Source organism: Sporothrix brasiliensis, assembly GCF_000820605.1.
Source record: "Sporothrix brasiliensis 5110 chromosome Unknown Cont20, whole genome shotgun sequence".
NCBI lineage: Eukaryota > Fungi > Ascomycota > Sordariomycetes > Ophiostomatales > Ophiostomataceae > Sporothrix > Sporothrix brasiliensis.
In genome coordinates, this window is record NW_024467139.1 from 3,537,637 (window position 1) to 3,565,238 (window position 27,602).

General features: G+C 52.2%; 5 protein-coding genes across 5 annotated transcripts; 3 read left to right on the top strand and 2 right to left on the bottom strand.

Moving 5' to 3' along the window:
* Positions 1 to 215: 215 nt before the first annotated feature.
* Positions 216 to 2,264, top strand: SPBR_06842 (uncharacterized protein; the record flags this gene model as incomplete). Its single annotated transcript, XM_040765098.1, has 3 exons — positions 216 to 556; positions 646 to 2,152; positions 2,244 to 2,264. 3 exons carry the CDS (start codon positions 216 to 218, stop codon positions 2,262 to 2,264), a joined length of 1,869 nt encoding a protein of 622 aa, XP_040616944.1.
* A 463-nt stretch (positions 2,265 to 2,727) lies between these two features.
* On the top strand, positions 2,728 to 3,915 carry SPBR_07419 (uncharacterized protein; the record flags this gene model as incomplete). The annotated part of the gene is made up of 1 exon (XM_040765673.1): positions 2,728 to 3,915. One exon carries the CDS (start codon positions 2,728 to 2,730, stop codon positions 3,913 to 3,915), a length of 1,188 nt encoding a protein of 395 aa, XP_040616945.1.
* Positions 3,916 to 5,860: 1,945 nt separating this feature from the next.
* On the bottom strand, positions 5,861 to 7,787 carry SPBR_06918 (C-22 sterol desaturase; the record flags this gene model as incomplete). The annotated part of the gene is made up of 4 exons (XM_040765174.1): positions 5,861 to 5,899; positions 6,002 to 7,250; positions 7,376 to 7,526; positions 7,622 to 7,787. 4 exons carry the CDS (start codon positions 7,785 to 7,787, stop codon positions 5,861 to 5,863), a joined length of 1,605 nt encoding a protein of 534 aa, XP_040616946.1.
* A 4,424-nt stretch (positions 7,788 to 12,211) lies between these two features.
* On the top strand, positions 12,212 to 12,685 carry SPBR_07953 (uncharacterized protein; the record flags this gene model as incomplete). The annotated part of the gene is made up of 1 exon (XM_040766206.1): positions 12,212 to 12,685. The coding sequence occupies one exon, from the start codon at positions 12,212 to 12,214 to the stop codon at positions 12,683 to 12,685; it is 474 nt and encodes a 157-aa protein (XP_040616947.1).
* A 2,332-nt stretch (positions 12,686 to 15,017) lies between these two features.
* Positions 15,018 to 16,638, bottom strand: SPBR_07085 (c2h2 transcription factor; the record flags this gene model as incomplete). Its single annotated transcript, XM_040765339.1, has 4 exons — positions 15,018 to 15,046; positions 15,123 to 15,640; positions 15,702 to 15,723; positions 15,885 to 16,638. 4 exons carry the CDS (start codon positions 16,636 to 16,638, stop codon positions 15,018 to 15,020), a joined length of 1,323 nt encoding a protein of 440 aa, XP_040616948.1.
* Positions 16,639 to 27,602: the final 10,964 nt, after the last annotated feature.

A 27,602-nucleotide genomic window follows, 5' to 3' on the forward strand; every position in this document is an offset into this window, starting at 1 on the left:
AGACAGCAACTAGACAACGATACAAACGAGCGGGGGAGCAACGCCGCACTCCCAACGAGATACACAATCGTGATCGCGATCACGACCCACGACCGGCAGCGGTGTCCCATCTCCACAACCGACAGAGCTTGGCGTATGCGTGTGCCACGCACCCCCAGGCGACGCAGTATACAACGCACAAAACGACCGCACAAACGCGCCTGAAGCGCCCGGCCATGGCGGGAGACGGCGTTGCAGAGAAGCAACTGGGGGGTGCCGACGCGTCCTCTGAGGTGCACGAGTCCATTGAGGCCAAGGCCACGAAGCCTCGGCCGTCGGCCATGGAGGAGGACGCCGATGCGGACGGCGACGGAGACGAAGACGCCGATGGCGAGGCTGATCCTGACCTGGACGCCGACGGCGATGATGACATCGAGATGACGGACGCGGCCATGGAGGTCACGCCCGGTGCTAGCGATGACGCCAAGGCGGCGCAGGCAGCGGCCTTCCGGGCCAAGCGTGATCTGCTGCACCTAATTGAGACGACGGCGCACTACCTCAGCACATACGAGGAAGAGTAAGGTGGCCCGAGACCCACAAAGAAAAGCAACCGAATTTGCGAGATGAACGTCCAATGCTGACCTTGTTTTTTTATTTCTCCTGCAGTGGCATCGAGGTTGCCAGTGGCTTTCAACGCATCCCCAACAAGCGGGTCATCCCCGACTACTTTGACATTATCAAAGAGCCGACAGCCTTCAGCACAATTCGCGGCCGCGTGCAAAAACGAGTGTACACGGACTTCACGCAGTTTGTTCGCGACGTGGCGCTCATCTGCCACAACGCCCAGGTTTACAACCGCCCCTCGGCGCCCATCTTCCAGTACGCCGTCAAGCTGCGCGAGATTTTCAAGGCCAAGCTGCAACAGCTGGTCCAGGACGGCAGCATCCAGCCCAAGGAAGCCGAGCTGCCCTACCTCGGCGAGATCCCCGATTTCTCGCCGTCGCCACCGGCTGACGACGACGACGATGGCGAGCAGGACGAGGATGAGGATGAGGACGAAGAAGAATCCGAGGACGACGACGACGACGACGATGACGACGTCGATTCGGAGACCGGTCGGCGGCGGCGGAAGGGTGGTTCTGCTGCTGCACGACACAAGCTTGTCAAGCAGAATGGTGGTGCCATGTCCTCCAAGATGTACACCGCAACAGAGGGCCGCATCAATGCAGTTATTGCCGGTCTGCAGAAGGCCGAGGACGAGGACGGCGACCCGCTGCTCGACCCGTTCGAGACGCTCCCCGACAAGGAGCTGCTGCCGGACTACTACGAAGAGATCAAGAACCCCATTGCCGTCGACATTATCAAGCGCAAGTCGCGCCGCAAGATCTACCTCACCGTTGACGACGCCGCGGGCGATTTCGAGCTCATGTTCAACAATGCCAAGCTGTACAACCAGGATGGCAGCGAGATCTTTGTCGCCGCCGTCAAGCTGCAGGCCCTCATGCGCCGCCTGGTCGCCCAGGAGCGCCAGAAGCCTGACGACGTCTTCCGCGACCAGCACGGTCGGCTGGCTGTGCCCGGTGTGCAGCACCTCGGCCAGGTGTGGCGCATCGGCGATTGGGTCCTGCTGCGAAACGCCAACGACCCGAGCAAGCCCATCGTGGCCCAGATCTTCCGCATGTGGTTCGACAGAGATGGCCGTGCGTGGATCAACGCCTGCTGGTACTACCGCCCGGAGCAGACAGTGCATCGCTTCGACCGTCACTTTTACGAGAACGAAGTGATCAAGACCGAGCAGTACCGTGACCACCCCTTTGAAGACGTGCTCGACCGCACATTTGTCATGTACCTGGAGCAATACGCGCGCGGGCGCCCACGCGGCTACCCCCCCAACAAGACGCTCTATGTTTGCGAATACCGCTACAGCGAGGACACGTTCCGCTTCACCAAGATCGCCAAGTGGGAGACTTGCGTGCCGGAGGAGGTGCGCGGCCTCGACATTCTGATGGAACCGTACCCGGCCCCGCGCCGCTTCCCCAAGTTCCCCAGTCCGATCAAGCACCTGCTGCATGCCAATGCAAGCGAAACAGATGCTCTGCCCAAGCCGACATGGGGCAATCCCAACGCGCCGCCAATGATCGGCTCTGTGCATCGCCGGCCCCGGCTGCCCAATGTAAGTTGTCTCTGCGAGTACGTTTGTCAGTTGGTATCCGTCTGCACCTTTCCACTGTCCTTTTGCCCCATTCGCCGTTGTTGTTACGAAGCCCCTGCGCGCGCGCGTATAATTTGACGAGCCCATGTTCACGTGGTTGCGCTTTATGGCGCTGGAGGGGTGCGTGGACTGTTTGAGATTTCTCTTTTTTCTTTGTCAGCCCCGCGGCTGTCCTGCCTGCCTGGGTGTCAAAAACTCATCACACTTGTCGCGTTCGCTGTTTCTGGAGCAAAGGCTCTGTCTGGACCTCATTCTCCATCCTTCTCATCTATTTTGCCCGGAGTCTTACTCCCATTTTTCTTCCTTCGATTGCATTTTTAAGAATCTCTAAGATCCACACTCCCAACCACCCGCCAACGACCGTTTCTCGCATGACGCGTGTCAATTGGCAAATCGGCCCGTTGTTATTCTTGTCTTTGTCCATTGGCTTTTTTGTTCTTCTTTGATACGTCGTCTTTTGAGACCTCAATCGCTAACATCCCCCGAAGGAGTCGCCACCCCCAGATCCAGCAGCGGTGCCACCGCCGCCGCCTTCTATGGCCAGCGACATGCACATTGACCCGTCACGTCGCGTGTCTGGGCCCGGCGCGCCCCAGGGCTATCTGCAACCAGGTGCTGTGCACCCCGGCCAGTCTCCATCACCGCACGCGTCGTACGCGCAGCAGCAGTTTGTACCGCGTCCTAGAGCCGTGCCCATGGCTCCAGGCACACCTGGGACGCCCAATGCGCACATCCAGCCGTCGCCCCATCATCACTCCATGCAGGCCATTGCGGCTCACCCTCCCGTGCCACCTCAGCAGGGCGGGCCAATGCCAGGCGGATCCCCCCACCTTTTGCCGCACAACAACTACAACACCAATACGCCACAGCATCAGCAGCAGCATCAAATGCTGCGGCAGGGCCCTCCCACGCCCGTCCAGCACAACCAGATGATGGTGCCCCCGCCGCCGCAGCAGCAGCAGCAGCTCCATCTCTCACCGCAACAGCATCATCCTGGAATGCCTCCTGCTGCCCCCGGCGGCTACAACCAGCAGTTCCCTCCTCAGCACCAGCAGCAACAGCACAGGATGGCGAACGCGCCTATGCAATCGTCGACACCGGTGCGCCAGACACCCATTATGCCGCCTGTGCCACCGCACCATCACCAACCGCCGCAACCACCGCAGCAGCAGCAGCAACAACAACAACATCAACAGTCGCACCAGTCGCAAGCTATCATGCCTCCCCCCGTGCCCAACGGCTATGTGCCGCCACGGGCGGCAGCCGAAGCGTTTGTGCTACCCGAGGACATTGATAGTACAATCCCCGACAGTCTGCGCAAGCACTATCATCGCGACGACAAAGGCCGCGTGCTCTTCTTTACGACACCGTCCGTCGGACACGGTGCGAATGGCGGAAGCGACGATCTGCCTGCGGACAACGTGCGCGCGGCGCCCGAGTACGAGGGCCTTGGCCACAGCGTTCGGTACCTCAACGGGCTGGAGCAGTTCCGCGAAGAACGACGGCGTAAGCGCAAGGAGCGTGACGAGCAGCTGGAAGCCGCTCGGCGCGACGCAGCGGGGCAGCAGGACGCTGAACGCGAGGCAGCCGCGGCGCGGATGTGCCATGTTGCGGGAGAAGCGCTGGGTGGGTTTGTGCAATGGATGAACGACGGGACACGGCTGATGTTTGAGGGCGGTGACGAGGAAACCAAGCAGCCGCTCGCCGCCACGGCCAGCAACTAGATGCGTCCAGACGAAAAGGGGTAACGGCCCGACGCGTGCTTGTCTTTGTGGAAACGTTTTGATCTTGCTTTCTTTGGCTTCGTTATGTGTTACTTCCTTGTCTGTTTTGTACAATTTTTTTGGCTTTGCTCTCTCACTTTTACCTACTTTTTCAATAACCAGGCGAATGGGTGGAAAGGTAACCAGGCGACATCTTGTATGTTAGAGTAGACACGGCGTCTGTTCCATGCACAACTACAAAATTGGACCAAGATGTGTATTTTTTTTATTTTTTTTATTTTTTATTTTTTTGTGGTTTATGTTTTCTTCTTCTATAGTCTTTCGCCTTCTTATTTTTGGCTTCTGGAACAAAATGATGGTTCGCGTTTGTTATACACAGTCTTTTCAACATCCCGTCAAAGGTCGCAGTGACAATACAACATAACCTTTTGCTCTTTTTACACGGAGACGTCTACAACAACAACATCGCTTCTCCAAACGGAGACCATCGACTGTGTCTAATGCTTGACAGCAAGGAACAGATTCGGTTGGTACGAATGGCCATGTGTCCCTTGCTGCGCGTTTCAAACCCATAAATAAACACGTATGAACATTGTGCATTTCCATGTTTATTTTCATCAACACGCAGGCTCGTATCGAAAACTGCCAGACCTTCAGCTTAGATGGATCGGACCGAAACAGAGACGCTCCGTAGTAAGGGATGACATACGTCAAGACGGATTTTGTCTCCGTGGGAGCGTCCAGTGGGCTGTGTCTTGTCTGCTTGTCAGATTTTGATTTGCTGCTACTCTTACACACTACAGAGGCTGGACGATGCAAGGAGGGGGTATTTTCAGACCAGATCCTGGGACTCGTCGTCAGCCTCAGTTGGTCAGGTCTGGTTGTGACGGCCCTATTTTTGGCTGGTCGGCTGTGCCCTTCTCAGCCATTTCTGCGACGGCTGACGGCTGCTGTGGCCTCTGGATCTTTTCTTAGTGACCATTTTGTTCCTCTAGATAAAGCGCATGACGTCCATTTCGAATCTTTCTCGGTTTCTCGTCTTTTTCTTATTCGTAGTCGTCATGCACACTGTTCCAATCAAAGAGAAGAACGATGGCCCTATCGGTCCACTGACTTACGCATCCAACAATTCGCACGCTGCATGTCCAGGTGAGGTCACCCTTTTTTGTTTGAGAACGGAATGACATGAAGAATAGCACAGGACAAAACAAGAGCAAGTAAACCAAGAAGAAAGAAGAAATGAATCTCATGCTTAATATACCCCTTGGGCAATAATTACAACTATTTGTAAGTTGGTTTTGGTTAACCTCCTGCTCCTTCGATACAAATAATTCTATAAACAGAATAAAAGTCGATGAAAAGGCAATGAAAAGTCGTCAACTAGGTCCCCAACAACGACTCCCAATCCCGACAAAGAAACTCGGGCTGCATTGTCCCTATGATTGGTGAACGAAATCATGCTCTATGATGCCGAACGGGAGAAATGAGAAGACACGAGAGATAGAGAGAACAAACACCCAACATCTGCTTTGGCAAGTATTACCAACAATTAAGAAAGGACAAAAAAAGGAATACATATGCCCTACCAACCTTTCTTGCTTTCCCGTTTCGTCGTGGCCGACTAACTTCGTTCCCACAACAGACCTGAGAGACAAGAAGAGCGAGGCACGGCAAAACACCACATTAAAACGCCTGGCGGGATTCGGCAAAACAAAACAAAACAATAGAATTATGATAAGTCGTCAAAAGGGAAAGGACCCCGCGCTTTGTGTCGCTAACGTCTTTTTATAGAACGACATCTTGCAAAACGCAACAATACCAACGCCGCCGCTGCAAGTAAGTCAAGACTTCAGAGCCCAGCGTATTTTCGATTCGATGGTTGATGAGGCTGGGAGAAAAGCACTCCATGGTTCTGTCCCGGCTCCCTTGTGCCTCCGTTCAGCTTTTACCACTCACGCTTGGTGAACGTCAGAGGGCAGTCGTCCTACATCAACGTTAGTTATGTCCTCTCGGGAAGGAGAAAAAAAAACCGTCATAAAAAGACACAGTCGTCACTGCCATTGCGACTGTTGGCTAACTAACTCACCTTGGGGAAGATGGTGGCAAACACCTTAATCTCCTCGGACAAGGGGGTGGCGTGGTGCTCCCACTTAAGCTGCAGCGAAGCCATTCCGATGAGCAGCGCCAGGTTGATCTGCGCATACTGCTGGCCCAGGCAGTAGTGCGGACCGACGCCGAACACCAAAAAGTTCTTGGCACCCTTGGTCTCGGCGTCACCCGAGTAGTAGCGCTCCGGGTCGAACACGTCGGGATTGGCGTACACCTCGGGGTCGCGCAGCGCCAGGTACGTCGTCGGGATGACCATGGAGCCCTTGGGCACGGTGTACGTGTCGGTGATGGGGAAGTCCTTCTTGGCCAAGTATGGCACCATGAGGACAGGCGGGCGGTAGCGCAGCAGCTCCTTGACAACGCAGCGCGTGTATGTCATGGACTCGACCTGGTCCAGGCTAACATCGCCGTTGGGGTCGCCGTTGCGGACCTTGAGGTTCTCGTCGCGGACACGGTCGAGGATCTCGGGGCGCTGGGCCATGAGCTGGAAGAGCCAGGTGCAGGCGCTGCTGGTGGCGTCCTGGGAGGCGAACAGGAAGGTGAAGATGGTCTGCGAGATCTCATAGTCGCTGAAGTCGCGCACCAGAGGGGACGGCTTCTCGAGGCCCTCAGTGTTGCCCTTGGCCTCGGCCTCGCGCCAGCGCTCCGAGTCGATCATGGTCTTGATCCAGGCGTCCATGATGCAGTCGACTTCGCCGCCAGCCCGCATGCGGACCTTGCTCTTGGCGGCACACTTGGCAAACTCGCGCAGAACCAGGTCGGCCGCCTTCTTGCCGTACCAGGTACGCGTGAAGGGAATGATGATGGGGAAGTTGACGAGCTCGAGGGCGGCGGTGATGAGGTAGTAGTCGTCGGCGATCTTCTTAAGCGACTCCTCGGGGAGGTAGTGGCCGACAAAGGTGCGGCACGACACGGCGCACATGACCTCACGGAACTCGGGCATGAAGGGGACCGGCTTGCCGTCGTGGTCCTTGGTGATCTGGACGAAGCGCTCAAAGTAGCGGCGGTAGACGTCGGTCTGGCCGGGCAGGTAGCACTCGAGGGCCTTGCGGGTGAAGAGGCCGTTGAGGCCCTTGCGGAAGTCGACGTGGGCCTTGCCGTCGAGGAAGACCCAGTTGTCGGCACCGAGCAGCTTGTGGGCGACATCGACGACACAGGGTTTGACGAAGCTCGGGGCGTTGAACACCTTGCGGGCCATGTCGCGAGTGGACGCAATGACCACGAACCTACATGATTAAAGCAATTGGTTAACAAATCACAACCGCGCCACCACCATGCCATGCACTTGATCCCCATCGCAAAAGCCCCCCCCCCCCCCCTCCGGGATCACAGCTGTCCGTTGTATACTCACTTGTGGAAGACAGAGACGCAGCTCAGGGGGCCGCTCTGCCACTTCGCATAGTACTCCTCGAACTTGGGGTTCACACTCTGCAGGAAGGGACCCATAAAGGGCAGCTTCATGGCCGGGCCGACAATGGAGCCCTTGCGCCAGATGTAGCTTACTGTTTTTTTGGCACAGGCCGTCAGCAACAAAGCAAGGCCAAGACGCAGGCCAGAGGACGAGCGAAAAACGAAGAGAAAGGGGCAAAGGACTCACTCTGGTCGTAGAGGACAGCCGTGACCAGCAAGCCCAACAGGATCTGCCAAATGCTGGCATTGGCAATGGCGTTGATCACAGGTTCGAACTGCACGGGCAGCGCGCCGGCGACATACTTGGCGTTCGCCAGCGGCGACGCAAAGGACGTCGCGTTCGTGGTCTCCATTGTGAAGCGAGTCGCGTATACAACTGTCCGGTCTGGATCGGGTGGGTGTTTGGGAGTGGGCGGAGAAGGGGAGGTGACGGACTGGCAGAGGGCGAGGAACAGCTAATAAAAGGAGATGCTGCGATCCGCGCGTGGGTGAAGAGACAAGAGTCGGAGCGGTGGGTCAAGCTGGTCGGTCGATTATTTCTCCTCGTCCGGGATTGGGTAGGTTGGCGGAGGGAGAAGTCAACAGGAAGGAACGAGGCAATACGATTGAAAAGGGAAAGAGCGGACACGACCAGGGGAGACGGACAAACTCAAGAGAATGGGGAAGGGGCGGCATCAGAAAAGGAGGCCGGTTCGGTGGTCGAGTGGGAAGGAAATGACCGACGGGACAGAGTCAAGGGACAGAGGCTAAAGACATGCGTTACAGTAGTGGATTTACTGGGACGGATGCGCCGCGGGCGCTGAAAAATCATAAAATCATCGGCGGAGGCACCAGGGAATCCACATCGTCTGTTGTTTAAAAAAAAATCTTTAAGAAGACGGCTCTCTCATTTGGGACCCCCTTTTTTCACTGTCGCTCTTTCCCCAAGAAACACAACAATTCCACGCCAAAACAAAGCACAGCCGGAAATTACAACGTCCGCGCTTTCCCAAATGCGATGCCACAGGCAATCACTCCAGCATCAGGTGGGGGCTGGTCCCGGCCAAGGGAATAGCTGGTCCTTCCCTTGCTTTCATCCATTTTTTTTTGGTCCTGTCAACTCTAAATGCGTCGCCGTTCGAGTCTCTAATTACTCCATGCAAATTAAGTGAAAAAAAAGTAGCGATGGAAAATAAACGGGGCTGACCCATTAAAACCGTTAGCTGCGAAACATCGCCGTGCTACCAGTATGCATATCTGTTCCTGCCGTTCTTGGATTCCGGTCGATAAAGTCCATCCGTAATGTACGATACGTAACCCGACAAATTGGGAAGCCGTGGCTGGCAAACGTCGTGACATGTACGGAGTATGGCCCGAGGAAGGCGCGGCTGCTGTGTCATTGTTCCACTCCTTCCTCCGCTGCCGCAAACTGGTTGTGTTGATTTTTGTTGGGGAACGAACGAATGCGAATAAGAGAAAATCGGATGTCATGGACGGCCAACTGGCGAATCAGAGCGCGCCGTTGGTTGGCAAGATTGCATGTGCAGTGCCTGCGCTTCGTACTCGTATGCGGGAGGTCAAATACAGTGCGGTCTCAGAGCCTCCTTCGGGGCGCATTAGGACCTTAAGATACCTAAATAATACCAGTTTGTTTCCCTGCCATTCCTGGCAACTGCATGCAGACACGCGTATGCTGTTTTCGAGGTGCTATCTCCGGGCACTCTCCATTCGCGCCTTCCTTGCCCGAAGCCCGGCGCCCACAATGGACACTGAGAAGCAGGAAGCTGCCTCGTGTCTCTTTTAATTATTAATACTCCGTAGTTTTCAGGGCCGTCTAGAGAGTGAGCTCCAGCGTGTCCGAAAGCCCGGAAACTACGGCAGCCTTTGCTCGTTCCTGGTGCTCCTACGGCGTCCTTCCAGGGGCAAGTGTCCGTAAAATCGCGCCGGTGGCCCCTGCAGCGCCAACGGCAGCCATTGGCCAATTGCGTGCTGGTTGTCTGCACACTTTTTTCAGTCACCGCCTTTTAGCGGTTGCTCCTTCTCCACGGCGCAATCATTTGCGCGGAAATGTTTGTCGTCCTCCGTAACTGAACACAGCTAACACCTGCGAGTGGGAAAACACCGAAAAGAGGCTCCAGCCTTGCACTTACCCCCTAAGGCCAAGCAACGACCAGCGGCACAAGGCTCGGAAGCCGTCAGCAGAACCACAAGGCTGTCAATGACAGAAGTCTGTTCCAAGTACAGTCTGTGCTTGATATTTGGTTTTTGTTACATGACTGGACTGGACTGTACAATGGCGTATTCTCATCTAGACGTCCGTAACGCGTCGCTCAAAAGATGGCCAGTAAACATGGCGCTCCAAGACACGCGGCAATCATAGAAGCCCAACCCGAACGTTGGCCCTGCCCATATGTTCAAGATCCCCAGATGTATTGCCGTCTCTCCGAGAACTATCGGATATGCCTCAGAATACCCCGACACGAGTCTCGGCCGTCATCCTCGGGCCCTAGAATCTCCGGTGGGGACATTGGATGAACTATCACGAGGTGCATCGAAACGGACAAGACCCAGAAAGCCTCATCACGGGACCGAGAGAGGGAGGCAAGCGTCGTCGCTTTATAAAGTCGCCCGCTAAAGTCATAGTCACGTCAAGTTCGCGATCCTGTCGACATTCGTTCTGGACATGAGACCATGAGGGCGACCTTGGTAACGGAAGGAAATGCTTGTCACCCTACAACGCCACCAGCCGTCCGATGTTTTATTGTGTCCAAGTGCCGATGTTCTCACAACGACAGTATCCGATCTTTTGTGTCGTACTTCAACAGCCACACACCAATAGCCACACCCTCCTGCTTGACGCACCATTCATCCCAAGTTGAGTGAACAAGCGGGACATCTAGCGATCGAGCATGTGGCCGATGCAGTAGTAAGACGGCCATATTCGGTAGTACCACAGTTGCATTAGGTCACATTTTCCCTTGACCACTCTCTTATGACACAAGATCTTTGCATCTTGGCAAAAGTGTCAAAGGGGCGCCAGGCATCCATGACGGCAAGCTAGCGACATCAGCGACATACAGTGTCGACAAGGCCGCAATACCAATGTCATCCTTTATTTTAGGATACAGAGCCTCCAGGGGTGGATCGCTTATTTCAATGTCTTTTTTTTTTGTCTTCCTTTGGAGGAAGCCGGCGCTGCAGAGCCACTGGCCACGCTCTCTGCCAAACGACCTTCCTCTTTCTTCGATATAGTCCTGGCTCGAGGTAAAGACGACGTAGGCACCCCAGGATAGAAGCTGCCCAGGCCGAACCCTTACACATACGAAGCAGACTCGAGAAAAGAGCGAGCCCGTTTTGTATTTCGTATCTGTGGTGCGTCACGGGTAAATCGAACAGGGTAAATCCAAATATGCGAGTGACGATACCCACGAGGAAGGACTTTAATAGAATTTAAAAATGCGACCCATGCCATCCAACCCCCCCTGCCACCAGGTTCAAGAGTCTCTTAGAAAGATCAATACAGCCGCCCATCACACTGTCACTCTTGCTGGTCCTTCTGTATGGTTCTGCTTACGGCTCCGTGTCCCGCATGTGGCACAGGAACGGCTCTTGACTCCACCTGAAACATGTGCATTAAAGGGTTTTGATCAAAATCGGTACCCAGGAGACGATCTGGTTATTTTCTCTCTTTAGCAACATGCAGGGTCGTGATTGTGTGTCCCTGGTGGCTCCTCTTCTCAAAAATACTATCGACGAGAATGTCAAAATAAGCAGATGTGTGCACCCGCAAATTATCGTAAGCGCGGGTTTGCGTGCATGATATATGTGACATCGGTAGCGCGCCTGAGTCATAAGGAAGTAATGCAGAAACAAGCCTCACTCGTGCACCCCATGCGCAGGTGACGAATATAATTCACTTCTGTCACGTTTGGGGTGTATGGATACCGGTTATGCAGTCATACGGCCATGGCCCTCTGCAGATGCCATATTTGTCCTTAAAGAAAAAAAAAAAAAAAAAAAAAAAAAAAAAAAGGAACCGTCGTCCCCAGGCGGAGCGGCAAACTTCGTGTAAGTCTAGGACTCAACGGGCAGAATAGCAGTTGAGACCTGTAAACCGAACGGGTGAATAAAGGGGGCAGTGTTAGGTAGCGGCTGGCACGTGGATTCTGGTCTCTTATTCTGGCTGTGTGCCACTAGAGCATAATGACCAAACAAGAGTATACAGATGACGAGATGCGGCCGAAAGTTCGCCGGGTAAGCAGTTAAGTCCTTCCGCGTTTGGATGGTGACGTATAAGGAGACAACAGCGAACAGGCCGGCGGTGAGCATGCAGTAAGGCACCCATTCCGGTATTAACCTGCAACGGCTTCCAGGCAACAATCCAGGACAGATAGACTTGGGCATCCATTTTCCAATTGCAATATAGGCAAATTGGTGTTCTGTGGACCAGATGTGCTAGTTCTAGACTTGCATTGTAAACAATAAACTTCATCCTTATAATTCGTACTCGGTCTAACCTCACCATCATAGACCAACTATCACGGCCCTCTGGACATATTTAGAGAGCTCTCTCTGCCTCTCTGTCTGCCTTCCAATATCAATTTCAGTGAAAATAATCAAACAAGCAACTCAAAGTACCCCATGACTACTTAATATTTAGCAAACACATAACTTATATCTCCTGCTCATTTCGTATATAATAACACCAAAAAAACTCACCCTCCCGAACACTATTATCAGGGAGCATCCTACATCAATCTTGCCCCTTTCCCAGACCAACAATCACAAAGCTGTCATTATGAACCACAACGGAGTCAACCCGTATTCGTCGACAAACTACCACAGTGTGGACCGTGATACTGCGCGCACTCTCATCAACGATATTACATACAAACCATCTGCTGATGAGATCGCCGCCATAGAGCGCCATGAGGCTGCTCGACAGGCTGCCAAAGACGCCAAAGCAGCTCGCAAAGCGGAGAGGGCAGAACTGTCCAGACAGGCCAAACAGGCCAAACAAGACAGACAGGCCCGCAAACATGCTTCATCTTACAGCGCCGGTGCTGCCTACAGTGCTCAGTCTTATGGTGCTGCTTCCTACAACGCCACCTCGCATCCTGCCGGTGCACCCTCAGCAGCAAATGATACCTACACCTCCCAGCCGACCGTTGCAGATGACAAGGCCTCTGTCTTCAGTGGCGGTAGCTCGCGCAGCTACAGCAGTTTCCGCAGTCTGCTGTCCCGCAAGCACCACGGAAAGGGGAAGAAATAAATCAGTGCCACGAAAAACAGGACACTCGTTTTATTTTCCAAGAGACGCCCTCTTGAAAACAATATTAGCCTTGGTCTCCTTGTTTTAGTGATTATGTTTACTTTCAACCTCTTCCTACGTCGCCTACAGAAAACACAACAGAGTGAATAAAAAACGGAAAGCAAACAGAAAAGAAAGATATATACCCAACACTTACAACACGGAGCAATGTCTCAAAGGATATTTACACAGCTTGGTTTAGAAGCGTCACCGTGCCACGGAGGATCCGGTGAGTCCGTCCGCGGCTCGGGATCTAGAGACGGACAAACCTAGGACGGGCCACGATATTGGCTCAGTGTGCTAAAGGGACCACGAAAAGGCTTGAAGGCAATGCTTGTCAAGGCATTTTTTACGGCTTATTGTCATAAAAGTCTTATTTAGTAATATTGATTGTTGCCCGCACAACGTGTACAACTGTTTTCGACTTATCCTTAATAGACGTACTGATTCTTTGCAGGTCACATAAGAGGATGGTACCCTGCTCTTCTTTGTAAATGCTCTACTACAACCCCAGCTCGTTTCACACGAAAGGCACACGGCGTAGTAAGGCAAAGGCGCTACTAGTGGCATTAGATGAATATCACAAAAGTGACAATCAAAGCATGCCACAAAGCCCTCCGAAGAGAGGCAACCAGTACAGATTGAAATCGAGCAGCGAAAGTTAAATAACAGATTTTTTTGATTTGAATAGTATGTTTTAGTAACAGAAAAAGGACGTAACTAAAACGGAAATAAAAAAGGGAGGTGGCAGTAAATCTAAGATGCAAGAAAAAGGACAACAAAAACCCACTGGTGAAAACAAGTTATTTATAAGTCTATCAATTACCAGTCCCGTCCGTGATAAATAAAATGCAAAGCAAACATACCGCCGTTGTCCCAGTCTGATGCAACAAGGGTCATTGTCTTTTAATTGTCTTGTGGGAAGAAGGGGTTCGGGAAAGGATGAATAGCAATAAAGCGTGTATATGGGGAGGGGGAGGGAACTGAAATAGACAAAAACAAAACAATAGCAGCAAACAGGAGGGAAACAACGGCGAGTGCAGAGTGAAAACAAACAGATGCGGAAATGACGTCAAGCAAAACGTAAAAAAAATTGGACAGACCACCAAACAATGTAATTGCCAATCGACGAACGCACAACAAGGGAGGTGAGTTAAGACTTTCGAAAAACGCCGCAGATGCGAGGATAATACCGGTAACCGTCCCAGGGAGAGATAATTGACAGGTGAAAAAGACTGGCAAAGGAAACAGAGGAAAGACAAGAAAAAAAATAAAAAGTAAAAAAAAAAAAAAACTTTTTACACCAGTTATGCCGTCAGCTGCCGTGCCTTTCAGAATTCTGCTGTGACCGAAGAAGATGCGATAGCTTCTTGTTTTAAAGGAGGAATTTGCCGAGGCAAAAATAATGAATGCCGTCCCTGGAGAAACCTTGTCGCCTTGGGTTTTGTCGCCATCGGCTGGAATTGATTCGCCATGTCCACATCACAATTTTGTTTGACCTTATCGAGACCAGCCAAGACCTTCGCAACTGTCCGCGACGAGCGGGGGTTCCCCACGGAGGGACCGTGGGCAGTGTTGTCGGCACCATCCAAACGACGTCTCGTCCAGGTAGCGCGGGCAAGGACGTCCTCGTGGAGACTCGCACTGGATTTGTTTTGCGTGCGAGTACGGTAAGCAGATTTAGAAACGTCCGGCATCGTACACGCTGTTCTGGAGTGTCATTCCGGCACAGCAGCATCAGCATCAGCATCAGCGCCTGCAACTCTTGGAAATCGCGGACGTTTCCTGTGAAAGGACGCTCTTCATACTTGACGTCGAGCGACGAGTCGCCGGCAGCAGCAGAATCGTGTATGGCAGCAAGTATATGTGATTGACGCAGCAAGGAATCACAGGCCACGTCGTTCATTGCGCGCACCTGGTTTGGGGCGAAAGTGTCGGCGTAGCATGAGCCAATGCATGCCATAGCAGAAAGTAGACCGGTGTAGGCTTCTGATAAACTAAAAATAGGAACATGAAGAACTGGAAAATGGACGTGAAAATGAATGTACATGTCGAGAAAAAAATATTTGCCGTTTTCGGGAGAGAACAACATCCTCAAAGTCATGGAGATCGAAGGGTTCTCTGTAAAATTGGGTGTTCGAAGAAGGTGAGTATTTGCGCGGAGAGCAGCAAGAACAGGTCCTGCGCTTGTTGAGGCGGACCCCAGAGGTCGTAGAAGAACGGCTGGTGGCTGGGTACATAGTCATCGTGACCTCCTTCCGCTTGAAGGTCGGCGTCGCCGGTTCGAAGCGACTTAGTTTCTAGGCTGGTTGCGTTCTGCGTCTGTCGAGAGTTAGATAGTGAGCTTTGATTGACTGTGCGAGATGAGCTTGTGAGTAAACATTGGGGGTATACGCACCGGCCTGGAACATCGAGGACCAATCAAGTCCCGACTGGGGGTTAGGGTTTTGTCCGGCGAACATGGGCATGCCGTTCTGGCTGGCATTCATGTTATAATTGGCCAGCTGGGGGTTCATGCCAGCGCCGTTGTAGGCAGCGGACTGGTCGTAGCCCTGGCCATTCTGGCCATTAGCCGGGGCAGGAGCACCGTTAGTGACACCACGCTGGGCAGTAGGGGCAGCGGTGCGCTGGTTCGGGTCAGTAGTGGCCGGGTCAATACGGGACATGCTGTTGGACCGCGAAATTTGCGCAGACTGGTCGTTGGGCATGTTGTTCTGCAAGCCATCGGCTGGCGCAGGGATCAGGCCGAAAGGGTGGACCATGCCGTCGCCCTGAACATTGCCCATGCCGTTAATGTGGTTCATGTCACCCGACTCAGCCAGATGCTTCTGCTGCTGCTGCTGACTTTTCTTGACGTGCGGCGTGGGGGTGCGACAGATGGCTGACACCGGTCGGGTTTCCGCGGCGAATCGAGCACTTTTGGAAGTGGCGCTTCAGGATGTCACTGCGCGAGAAGGTGTCTCTGCACAGAACGCACATGTACGGGCGATCGCCGGTGTCTTAAAAGATTGTTAGATTCAACTCGCGTGGATGGGAGGGAAATTCAAAAAGGCTAACATAATCCCTCGTCACTGTTTGCAAGCTCGAAAGACAAGACAACCAGAAAACATTGAACTATATAGACACAGTTGGCACACTGGGCAAAGGGAAAAAAACTTACGACGCAGGAGGTGGCGCTTTAGGTGCTTGGCGTGCAGGTACGTCTTCGTGCAGTGAGGACACGGGAACTTGCCGTCCGCATCCTTCTGCGGGATCTGGTTCTTGGTAACCGATCCGGCTGCGGGAGGAGCAGGTCTGCCGGGGGCGCTGGGGAGGATGCCGCGGCGGCCTTGAGAGCCAACTACATGAGTAGGCGGCTCGTTATCCGGAAGCATGTTCTGAGGCATCAGAGGGCTCTGAGTGTAGGGCGACTGCATGCCCTGCTGCGGCATGACACCGTTAGCGGGCATGGGGCGCAGAATCGGAGGGCCCCGGTTGCCTGGCGCAGGGGCAGGTGCGATCGGCTGCGGGTGAGCCATGGCGGTGGTGGTCTGCGGCAGCATGGCAGACGACGTTGGTGCGTACTGGTGGGTAGGCTGGTAGTTACCCGGCATCATCTGGTACGAGCCACGGCCACCGTTGGTGTTCGGAGGAGGAGGGTAGTTGTTCATGGTAGGGCCCGGGGTGTTGGGAGTAGCCGGGGTGCGCGGCGTGTGCGGGTAGCTGCCGTACGGGGTACCGTTTTGCATAATACCGTTGCCCTGCTGCTGTTGGTGGTGCTGCGGATGCTGCGAGTTGTGCTGGTGCTGCTGGTGCTGCAGTGGCGGGAGGGTATGGGGTTGAAGATTGTTCTGGGGCGTAGAAGCGGCCGATGATGGATAGGACGGAGTCGATGTGCCGTTAATCACATTAGACGAGTAGTGCGAGCCGTCCATATTATGGGTTCCTGTTTCCTCCTCGGATGACCTTTTCGATTAAAATGTTAGCTGTTTGGGTGTTCACGTTAGAACATAGTGTGACGCGTGGATGGGACGCGATGTGGGTATATATGTTGTGAGACAAAAGGGACACGACATTACTAAAGCCGAATCCAAAAAGCGCGCGGGAAAAAAATGGCGAGGAATCGATGCGCTTTGACTTCATTTTTCGTGTTTGGCACGAGTGAAAGAAAAAGACACCAAACGAATCACGGCGATGTGAGGGGGGCACAGGCACAAGTCCGGCCACAGAAGAAAAACATAAGAAAACGACAACAAAAAATGCACAATTCGAACGCGCATGAGAATCAAAGGAAGTGACAGGAAATGAGTGACAGTTGGTGCGGGTTAGGCAGCCAATGTGACACCCCCAAGACGCCGCAAAATCCAAGGACAGGACGACCAGGAACCGCAATGGAGCGGTAGCAGAGAGGACTAGCTAGACAAGAGCGAGGTCGGAGTGCACGCGCTCGCATCCAGTGAGCTAGAATATGCACGCCGACAAACAAGAGCGGCAGCAAAAGCAGCCCCAAACGGAAGGCAACTGCAGAGATTGGCCGAAAGAATAGCGTGGCGGTAGCATGTATATGGACAAGGGGAAGGCGGCGGAAAAGGTTACGAGCGGGCGCAGATAACCAGTGACACCCAAATGCAAGTGGCGGCCAGCACAGAGGACGAGAGAAAAGAGAAGAAAAAAGGCAACCAAAGAAGGGGGCACGACTCGGCTATGTCAGCCACGGCACGCGGCCACAGACCGTCACGTCAAGCCGTTCGTTCGTTGACGATCTGGCGGCTCGCATCAGGCTGAAAAGCGTAGTGAAAATCCCCGACCGACCTGAAGCCAGCCGTGCGTTCTTCCCCTCACCCTCCGCCGTTTTGTGGCTCCTTTTTTAACTTCTCCAGACTTCACGCGTTGTAAGATTTTGGCAACGTCTCCTGGACTCTGGGGGGCAAGAGACAACCGGTGGTAAGGGTGTATTTTGGAAGGGCAGGCGGCCCCGTCCCGTGTGGTTCAAGTTTGCGTAGCAAACGCGTATGGTCTGGCTTGTCGGTAGAGCAGGAAGGCAGGTAACGATGTTCGTCGCGTCTTGACCCGATATGCGAGAGACAAAGAGAGTCGAAAGTGCAAAGTTGTGCGTGTTTCGAAAGACTAGGGTGAAAAGTTTTTCTCTCCACTAGCCGCCGATTTGCTTCCAAAACACAAAACGCGGGCCGAAGAAACTCAGCGACACGGTATCGTGGGACGATGCAGAGAGTCATGCTGCCGTCCTGATCCCCGGCGTCGTTTTCCGTCCTTGGAAAGCCTCCCTTTGTGCCCCGTCGGCGAGAAATCGACAGTGCCGCATGGTATGTTTTCATCCCATGTCTTCCGCGATGCCGCGTGCCATCTTGCTTGCTCTCGGGCGTGTGCCCTCGCCTCGCCTTGTTTGTTTTGACGCGATCCTCTCTGAAGCAATATCTGCTGCCTTGCCGTGGTTGTATGCGCGCGTCTCGTCTCGTCTTCGCGTCCTCTCAAGACGTGTTTTGCGAGGGTCTCCGGACCCCGTCCTTGGATTGGAGAAAGGGGCAATGGGTGGGTGGCTAGGGAGTTCTTGCAACTCGCGTCTTACCTGTAGAGTTCGAGTTCTGTGAGCCGTCTTGTCGTCGATTAGATGGCAGCACACAAAACAATTGAGTTGCGATGTGATATTGGTAGGGGTGGGGATTTTGCAGAGTGGATAAGGTGATGCTTAAATGCGGTCTCTCAAAAGTGGAGGGTATGGGATAGAAGAACGAAAGAGAGATAGATTCTTGGAATCTTTGAAAAGGTTCGGGGTAAAAAAAGAGTGGGAGAGAGAAAGGAAAAAAAAAGTGGAAGGGAAGGGAAGAAAAGAAGTTGGAGTGGAGACAGGGGACGGGTGAGGGTCAAGCGTTTTTTGAGAGGGTTGGGTGTTAGAGCCGGCGAGTGGCATGGATTTTTTTTTTTGTTTGGTTGGGGGTGTAGCAGAGAGGAAAGGAAAGAACAAACTACTGCAGAATACAGCGGGTAAATCAATTTGCGAACCACTGGGAAGGAGCCAGGGAAAGGAGAGGCTATGAGCACTGTGGTGGTGTGGTAGTGTTGGTGTGTTGGTAGTGGCAGAAAATTTCCTTGCTTGTTTTCTTTCTCCTTGTGATTGCTTCGCGCCTTCCTCGTTGTCTGTCTTACCTTTGCTTTTTTTGGTCGGGTTTACTGGGAGGGGCGCCTGTCAGGTACCGTGGTCCGTGGTCGGGAAGGGTGGGTTCTTTTCAGTGGGCTGGAGGCAGCGTGGTAGCACTGCGGCGGTCTTTAGTGCACTGTTTTGTGCTGTTATTGTGTGAGCAAGGAACTGTTTGATGGCGGACGACACGGGTGGTAGTGGCTTGGGACGGATAGATGGGTGGGTATGGGTGGATATTCGTGGAAGAAAGGAGATGTAAAAGTGGACAAGTGGATACCGAAGGTCAAGAAGGGGAAGAACCTCTTGATATATATATTGTCAGCCAGCACACATGCCTCGGGGACAAATTCAGTGAATACAGAGGGAGGTTGGGGGAGCTGAGTGGGAAACAGATAATTCGTAGAGGAAAAAGAGATGCCAGCGCTGGAAATAAGCACGCCCGGTGACCGTACCAGTTGACGCCTGTTTAGAGCAACGGCGCTTGGTTTGATGGTGAGAGGCGAAAAAAAAAAAGAAAGAAAAAAAAGACGCGTGGGAGATGGCAGCAGGGAAAAGGGGTCGAAAGGGCTGCAAAAGGATACACTGGGAAGGAGCGACGGGACACTGTCAACGAAGGAAAGAACCAGGTTGTAGGAGTAGAACGTTTGTTCGGAAGGTGGAGGAGAAGGAACAAAACGGTTCAAGGAAGTCACTGCGGACGGAAAAAAAGGTGAAGAGTTACGAAAGAATACGTAAAACGAGAATTTTTAATCCTTTTCTTTCTTAAAAAAAAAAAAAAAAAACAGCGCTTACCCGCAAAACCGGCCAAGAATCTTTCGCGTGCCTAGCGGCAAGTGGCAGGCAAAAAAAAAATTCGCGAACGCGAAGGCAAAACAACAAAGACAAAAGGCGACAGGCCACAGTTGCCACGTTTTTGTCGGGGGCGGCAAAGAAGCTAAGCAGGGAGTGAAAACGGTGGTGAGGATGCAATGCAGGTAACCGATGGGGGGAGTAGGAGTTTGGATTGGCAGCAAATGCAGAAGTATCTTACCGGGAGGGAAGGAACCACACACCACACAGAGAAAACGGTGAAGTCGAGGGAAGGAACGACAAACCGGGAGCGAATCATTTGTCAGGCAGGAAACTATTAACCAGCCTGGCGTTCCATATGCAGAAAAAGCAGACTTTGATACACTGATGTTTTCCCGCGTCCGGACGCACTCCGTGACCGTCGTAAACCAAAACAGGCAAAGGAAGCATTGGCAGATTACGAGCTAGGAAACACACCGGAGGTTTGGCATGGCACTCGACGCGCGTTGGTGAGCGAGCGGCCGAAAGAAGGACGGTCGACTCGGCGCCAAACGCCCCTGCCAACCTGAGCGGACGGAGCACAAAACGCACTTGCTGTATGCAAGTCACTCTTTCCATTGTCGGCGGCTTGAAACCCGAGCGACTCTCAAATTGTATAATTTTTTTCATTAAAATAATAAAAATGGAAAATGGAAAATGGAAAGAAAAGACCAAAAGGAAACCGATGCCATCGTGAGGTCCAGTCGAACGACCGTAGTGTATACTCAACATTGCCAATACAAGCCTCGAACATGCGGGTACCCACCTCATATCGCGCTCCTATGTTGGTCCGGCCAGGGGTCATTCTGAGAGAGCAAAGGAGGAGCCTGTCGGGGCAATGGATTCAAGACGACGTCACGTCCTTTAAATCGTACATGGCGGCAGATTAAACTTCCAGCCGTTTTCGTCCAGAAGAAAACAAAGAACGAGCAGCAGTTCCTCCATTTTGCGGCATCTTTTCTTTTTTTTGTCGGACATTTGCCCCCGTGCTCGTTGCTTGCTTTACATCATACGAGCTGTTAGCCAGGCCGTATGTACATCAATTTCCCGTTCCTCGCTGTATTTGTCGTTACGAACGGGTTGGTCCAAGGTCCGGAAAGAAGTCGCGCCAAAAAGAACCTCGGCGCGAACCAGGACACAAGAAACGAGACGTAACAGAAGCCGTCAGTTTCGACAAGGAAAGCAGGTGAGCTAGCAAAAGAGGAAGAGTTTTGTTCCATCTCGGGGCTTTGTTGACATTGTACTAACTGAATGTGGCTGCTAGTAAAACTCAATCCGTCCTCAGGGCCGATTATCGATAAATAAATTCGCGGCCACGGACATTAATGCATGTGAATTCTCTCGGATATTTCCTAATTGGGCTAGTTCATGGCATATAATTTCGAGGCCATCCCAAGCAAACGGTCAATCGATAACCAACCACGCCTTGGTATGCGAACAAACCAGCTGAGAGACACACGAAGGAAAGAAACGAGAGGTCGTCAGCAATCCAGACGACCGCATGGCGGGCGAGGCAGCCAAACAAATCAAACAGGTAAGATGCCGGGACAGAAGATGGGTGCGACGTGCTGTTCCGCGGTTCGCGTGTGGCCTACAAAAAGAACGGAGAATTTCCTTCTTGGTGCAAGCAAATCCCAGGTAAAATCCCAGGCAAAAAGGTCACTGGCAGGGGCCACGTACAACGCTTGTAGGCATGGCACAAATCGTAATTTATTCCTCCGTAAATAAAAATAAAAAATGGACCACCATTCGCCGGTTTTGCATAACACGGCCGCTACGGAGGACATTTGCTACATCGGCCACTTGCGTTGTTGCGTGAGCGTGAAGACTATGACAAAGGAAAAAACGCGAAGGAATAAATGAAGACCATCAGAAGCAACAAAGAAGGAAGGAGGTTGGTGGCTAAGTTAACGCTAGTCCAAATGGAAGCTGACCATGGATTGGAGGAACCAAATGTGGTGAACAACAAGGCCGAGCCAGCCAGAACTGTACCCTTTGCTGGAGTGGACAGTAGGCGTTTGTCGTAGAAACGGTGCGTCGGAAATGGATACTCTGTACCTCGGTCGCAGGAAGGAAACGATGGCTGGTCAGCAAGATTAGCGAACGAGCAGAGAGACATTGGAAATATTGACATGAAACTCTGTAAATGGAAAAAATGAGTCGTAGGAAGAGAGTCTTGCTGCGGAACCGGGCTGTTCGACTGTGGCTTTTCGACCACGCGCCCTCTGTTGAATTCTGCTTTCCGCTTCGAAAGAATGCATGACTCCGTATGGATGGACTTGGCGGGCGAAACCACTATCCCAGTCGTCTCGTCGGTGGTTTCTTGCTCAGAACCTTACGGCGGCATATCCTACGTTGTATCTGACATATGCTGCTTGGCTGGCATCGCAAGTGCTACTGTGGCACAGCTGTTCCAACTGGACGGAGTAAAAACGAAACAAAGATCAACCTAGCAGGTTGCGTTGGCACGAATGGCAAAAGTACCAATGGCAGGGAGAAGGGGTTGCCTGTCACTTCCACTGTCTCCGAGCCTCATCGCTTGTTCTTGCTACGGAGAATCGGGCCATTCCTGGCCTTCGTGTCCGGCAACCGCTTTCGTTGCATCGGCTCACTTTGTTCGTCTTTTTATGTAACTGAAGAAAAACCGAGCATGCTCCGGCGTCTATCGTGTCTGTTGGACCTTTTACTCGATTTTCTATTCCTCCTGGACCAGATCAAACACATCGAAAGGAGAGGAATCAAAGAAGGTTCATCCATTCGCTACATAAAAATGCGACCGGACACATGAAGTAGAAAAAGCCGCGCTGTCGTGTCGCCGCTTGGCAACCCATCCAGCATGTTTGCTCAAGTATCTTGCCGGCCGGACCTTGGCGGAAAGTGACCTGTCTATTTAAAAGTGCGCAAAATGACTGTAATTTTATGAAAACTCGCAGAGTTGCTGCTTTCCGGCCTTTGCCCTGATTCGGAGAGGGAAGCCGCGAACGGCGACTGCTTTGGGACTAGCGTGGTAGCGAAAAGAGACAGAGGCTGGCCGAAAAAAGAAACTGTCAGGCAGTGGCGAGCGCCGGCACCAATGCTTTGATGCGACAGGCCAGACAAAAAAAAGAAATGTACGATGTACGTTTTTTTGGTACTGGGCAAATTTGTACTGGGTAAAATCTAGCGACCTGGCGCTCCGGGCAAGAGTTATTCCTATCCAGCGGTTTCTTATTTTTGTTGCTTTATTTTGGTACGAATTGCTCCTTTCCTGAGGACGGAAGCGACCAAAACAAACGAGATGTGTTGTGAGGAACTGTTCAATAATTTTGTTCGATATCCCATTTGCATGTTTCGGTAACCTTGACTGGGTCTGTAAACAAATCCTCGCGCCTTTTGCAACGATACGAGGATGCAACCGCCCATCTGACATCCATTGTAAGATAGTTCGGGCCTTTTCTGGTGGCCTCGCTCTCCACCGTGGACGTAGCGTGAGTTTGTTTTCTATTTCTACTTACTTTGTCTTCCCCTTCTCCGTTTCATCTTAACACTCGGCTGGCACACGGATATACGAAGACATGAGCATACGTAACTACGGTGTCTGCTCTCTCAACACTAGCCAGGGACGGTAGTTCCGACGGGAACTGGAGACTTTTGGTAGGATAGGTGTTTTGGGGGCGCGTCAGACCACTACGGAGGACTAATGTTGTTTTCAGGGGCTTCATAGAGTGCACCACGCCGGTGAGCCAACAAATGGCAAGTGAGCGATACATGACACGAATCGCCTTGTCTTTCTGACGTGCCTACCGGCCTCTCATGCATTTGATTTTTTTTTTTTTTTCGTAGAATTTTAGTTGGTCCAGGGGCAAGAGCGGAACGGAAGGTCGCCGCGTTCGGGGTTCCTTGGTCAGAATGCAAAATGCACGGCCGACATGACCCGTCGCATACCTGTACCAAGACACCGAACGAGAAAAAGACAAAACAAGAAGTACGCCGTTTTCACATGCCCGTTTCGTCGTTACTTACCGCCTATTTCGATGATCTGCAGGCATTTGACGTGTGCTCCTGCGGTCCGTTTTCTTTCTCGATTGCAGTGTTTGTTGAGCGAGCAATCCTACGAGACTCTGGTGTGACAGACACGTAAAGATCAGGAGAGGAAAAGAAGGCCACGCAAAAAGAAAGCAGAAGCTTTCGGAAGCCCTGCCGGTGACAATCCTACCTCAAGCCGTTTGGAGGAAAGAAAAGAAAGATGTGAGAGACAAGGGATGGTCCTGAAATCTGATAGCCTGGGGTCCTCGCTCTCTGCCCCAGCTGTAAGATATACCACACCATCCACCCCTATTGAGCACATAACTCCCTGCATACGCCGTCCTAGTGCAGCAGCGTCGCGTGTTCCTTTAAGAAAACAGAACAGACAGGCAAGGCTGTTCAATTCACTGCATTGCATACGATGTATGTACAGATATGTAATGTATTACCATGTCACATCGACTTTGCTGATGCTTTATGATCAGCAGATCTGCCCCAACATAAACCACAAAACCCCCCGGCGATCCTTTTGTGCGAGTACGACGCATTACTGAATGAAATGGTTGCTGAAAGGACGCCAAATAGAACAAAAAAGAAACCACAAGCCACGGTCGCCGAACAAAAAAGACTGCGTGTGGTGTGACTGACAAAGCAAACATCCATGAATGTCCTGTCACAGGGCCAGTTTAGCCAAGATTCCCCGTTTAGTTCGGCGTTGCGGTCTTCGCCATACCGCCATGGTGGCGACAAAGCATGGATCGAGTGTGTCCTCGTATGCTTCCTTTTATTTGCCCCCATCCGACGTCAGAGTCATGATAATTCGTACAGGAGACAATTAAAAAAACGTGCACTATATTTTTGGACACTGGTAGCACAGCATGAACCTTGTTCAGCGGAGACCGCAGGCGGGAACAAAAAAGGTGTTGTGGGCCTCGAAAAACTGGAAACCTTTTCTCTCGACGTTCTAGAAGCCAGTTCGCAACAGTCGCCGGCACCCAAAATTCTACGGGTGGATGAGTGGGTTTGGGGGGAAAGGGGAAGGGCCACTGTGAATGGAGAAAAGGGACTGGACGCCACGAAGATGTGTGAGAAAGGAAAGAGGACTCGCACATTCTGGATAATACTGGGTAATATTTCGTACTGTTACAAAGTGATGAGGGGTCAAGAAAAGGGACGGGAAAGCGAACGGAAAGCCCACTCAACGATTTTAAAACGGAGCACATATTTATGTGGTCCCAGGAACAAAAACCCCAGTTTCGGGGGCGACGTCTGGTGTGAGATGTAGTGAGTGTGGCTTTTCCGTGTCTTTTGGTCGACTGTTGTCAGTGACTATTTTCTCGTCATTGATTCATTTTTGCAAACTTGATTAGTATTTTATTGGCCCCTGACTGTCGGACCGCATGAGTAAAAAGGCCTCACACAAAGAGAAGGAAACGCAGGTCGCGCCAAAAAGCAAGGAAACCGCTCTTCCGCGTAGCCGAGCGCGGATACTTGCCCTTTGTGGTGGCTCCCTTTGCCTGCAAGATTTCCTCCCAAAGTAGAAAATACTCGACGAAGCAGCTCCGACAGCGTCGGCAAAACTTCCCCTGCGGTCGGACCGGTTTAGCCGCCCCTAGTAAGATACATCGTGCAAAGCACACTCGTCTGGGCTTGCACAGACGTTGCTCTCCGGTCTTGGGAAACTTGAGGTGCGACAACGGGCGCACTGGTGCCCTGTAGAGCCTGTCTCGTTGAGTTTGTCATACTGGGATTGGCCGAGGCGCCTGATACGCCATGGAGCGAAGCACGGCGCTCTCGTGTTGACACGATCATGAGAGTCTAGTGCGTCGTAGAGGATCTGGAAATAATGCTTCAGTGCCCACGTCAACTGGCAACAATATTGCAAGACCTCATCGTGGCCGATTTTTTCCCTTTGAGAAGGAGTGTCGTCCATTTCAACTCCAGCCTTCTCGATGTGGATACTCTTGTGTTCCCTTCGTGTCCGTAGCCACGAGATGCCAGGCCCCTTGTCGTCTACTGCCAGCCTGTCGCTGGAATGAAAAGTGTGAACCTGGCGAAATGGCTCCACTGAAATTACTCCGCTCTCCGTACCTAGGAAGAGAACAACCAGTGGAGACTCCCCCCTCCCCCTGGACGACACGACGTGACGCGGGATGCGCGTGGGATTCGCTTTGAACCCGAGTGGACTGGTCCCTTTGCCAGACTAGTCTGTGTCGCTTGGGGGCCAAAAGTTGCATCTGTGCATTCTCGTTGCGATATGCGAACAAGAGCATGTGCAAGCCGAAAAAAAAAAGAAAAAAAGAAAGAAAGCAAAGTGTCCCCGGTCATGTGCACCACGATACGTCGTATTTTCGAGTCACATAACGGGAGTCTCAAAAAGGCATGGCACAGCAATCATGCCGTCCCCTATCTTCTTCCAGACCGCCTTTTTGCTCCGTAATTACGTCTGTTTGTTGCAACAACGGCTGTTTTGCGTCTTGCACCAATACGCGATGCAAGATTTGAGACTTTCCCAGATGCCGCACTCTGGACGCAACGACGCTGGATAGGCTGGCGAGGTCCACTCCTCCCTCGATAGTTTTCTTAGATTGTATTTCGTGCTGCGTAGGTCGTACGCCGTATCTTGATTTTGCACCTTGTCCATGAAGTTGGGGGTCACGATCGGAGAATGGAGTGCACAGAGCCAAAAATAGGGGCCCTAAAAGGCTGCACGAATTCCCAGTGGCTCCTCTATTCTCGGACAAACGAGCCACCAAAGAAATATCCAGAGAAATACCCAAAGAAAAGAGGACCCGCCAGCCCACACCACCGGGAAGGGGTGCACGACAGCTCCAAAACGTTACAAAGGGGCCCCCAATTTAATATCTCGACTTTTGAAGAACCGCACTCGATGTTGATTGACTGCTTCTACAGACAGATCTAGTCAGAAGATGGTGCTGCGGTGTCTGTGGTGAGAGATAAACTATGCAAATGCGATGCAATGTCTCGCTGTGCGGAATGTATGATGTATGCGATTATTGGCACTTTCAATTCATTTACATATTTTTATTTTATTTGTTTTCGTCGTTTTCGACTCCGTACATTTTTATTTCAGATTTCATTTTGATTTTCGTTGTTCGCAAATCCGACTTGAATAAAACGGCGCTTGCGGCGGGAATTGATTTAAATTGTTATTGCGACTCCCTTTTCTTCCTCGTTTCCGTTTGTGTTTTTACGGCTTGCGAATATCTTACGAACATCTGACAGGACACGTCTGACGGGGGAGCAATTTTATTTTCCCTCTCTTTTTGCGACGCCGTCTGAGCAGAACGCCGCCAACGCACACACCACCCAGACCAGAATTGGGGTGTGAAAGGATCCACGGTGTTGCAGAAGCAGTGTGTGCGTGCAGAAAAGCGACAAGGGAGTAGACTAGGGAGTGACACGGAGCGTGCACGGAATCAACCGCAAATACGAAGTCGTTCACAGGTATTCATTTTGTATGTCGTATTGCTCCGTACTTTTTTTGCCTTTCATTTTCGTGCGAGCGGTCGAGAGGAATAGTTGGAAAGAGTTGTGAGATGGATTTCGTCCCATATACGGAGCATGTAAAACATATAACATATTTACGTGATCATACTTTTGTGTGGGCACCTCAAAACCAAAAAGCAGGTTGAGTATTCCGTATTTGTACCCTGTAGCACATTTGCACATTTGGATTACCACCAAAGGAGAAAAGGGAAACGGGTGGACAGGCTCCTCGACGATTCCCGAGACTCTGGGCAGCGTGAGTGGGTTCGCCGCGGAACATGGGAAACGAGCAAAAGAAGGGGGCCTGTGGCCACTGTCCCACCCCTTTTTCTGCAAATGGCCCCCTCGTAGCGCTATCGCAAAGACAGCAAAGGACGTGCGATATCCACATGAGCTGTT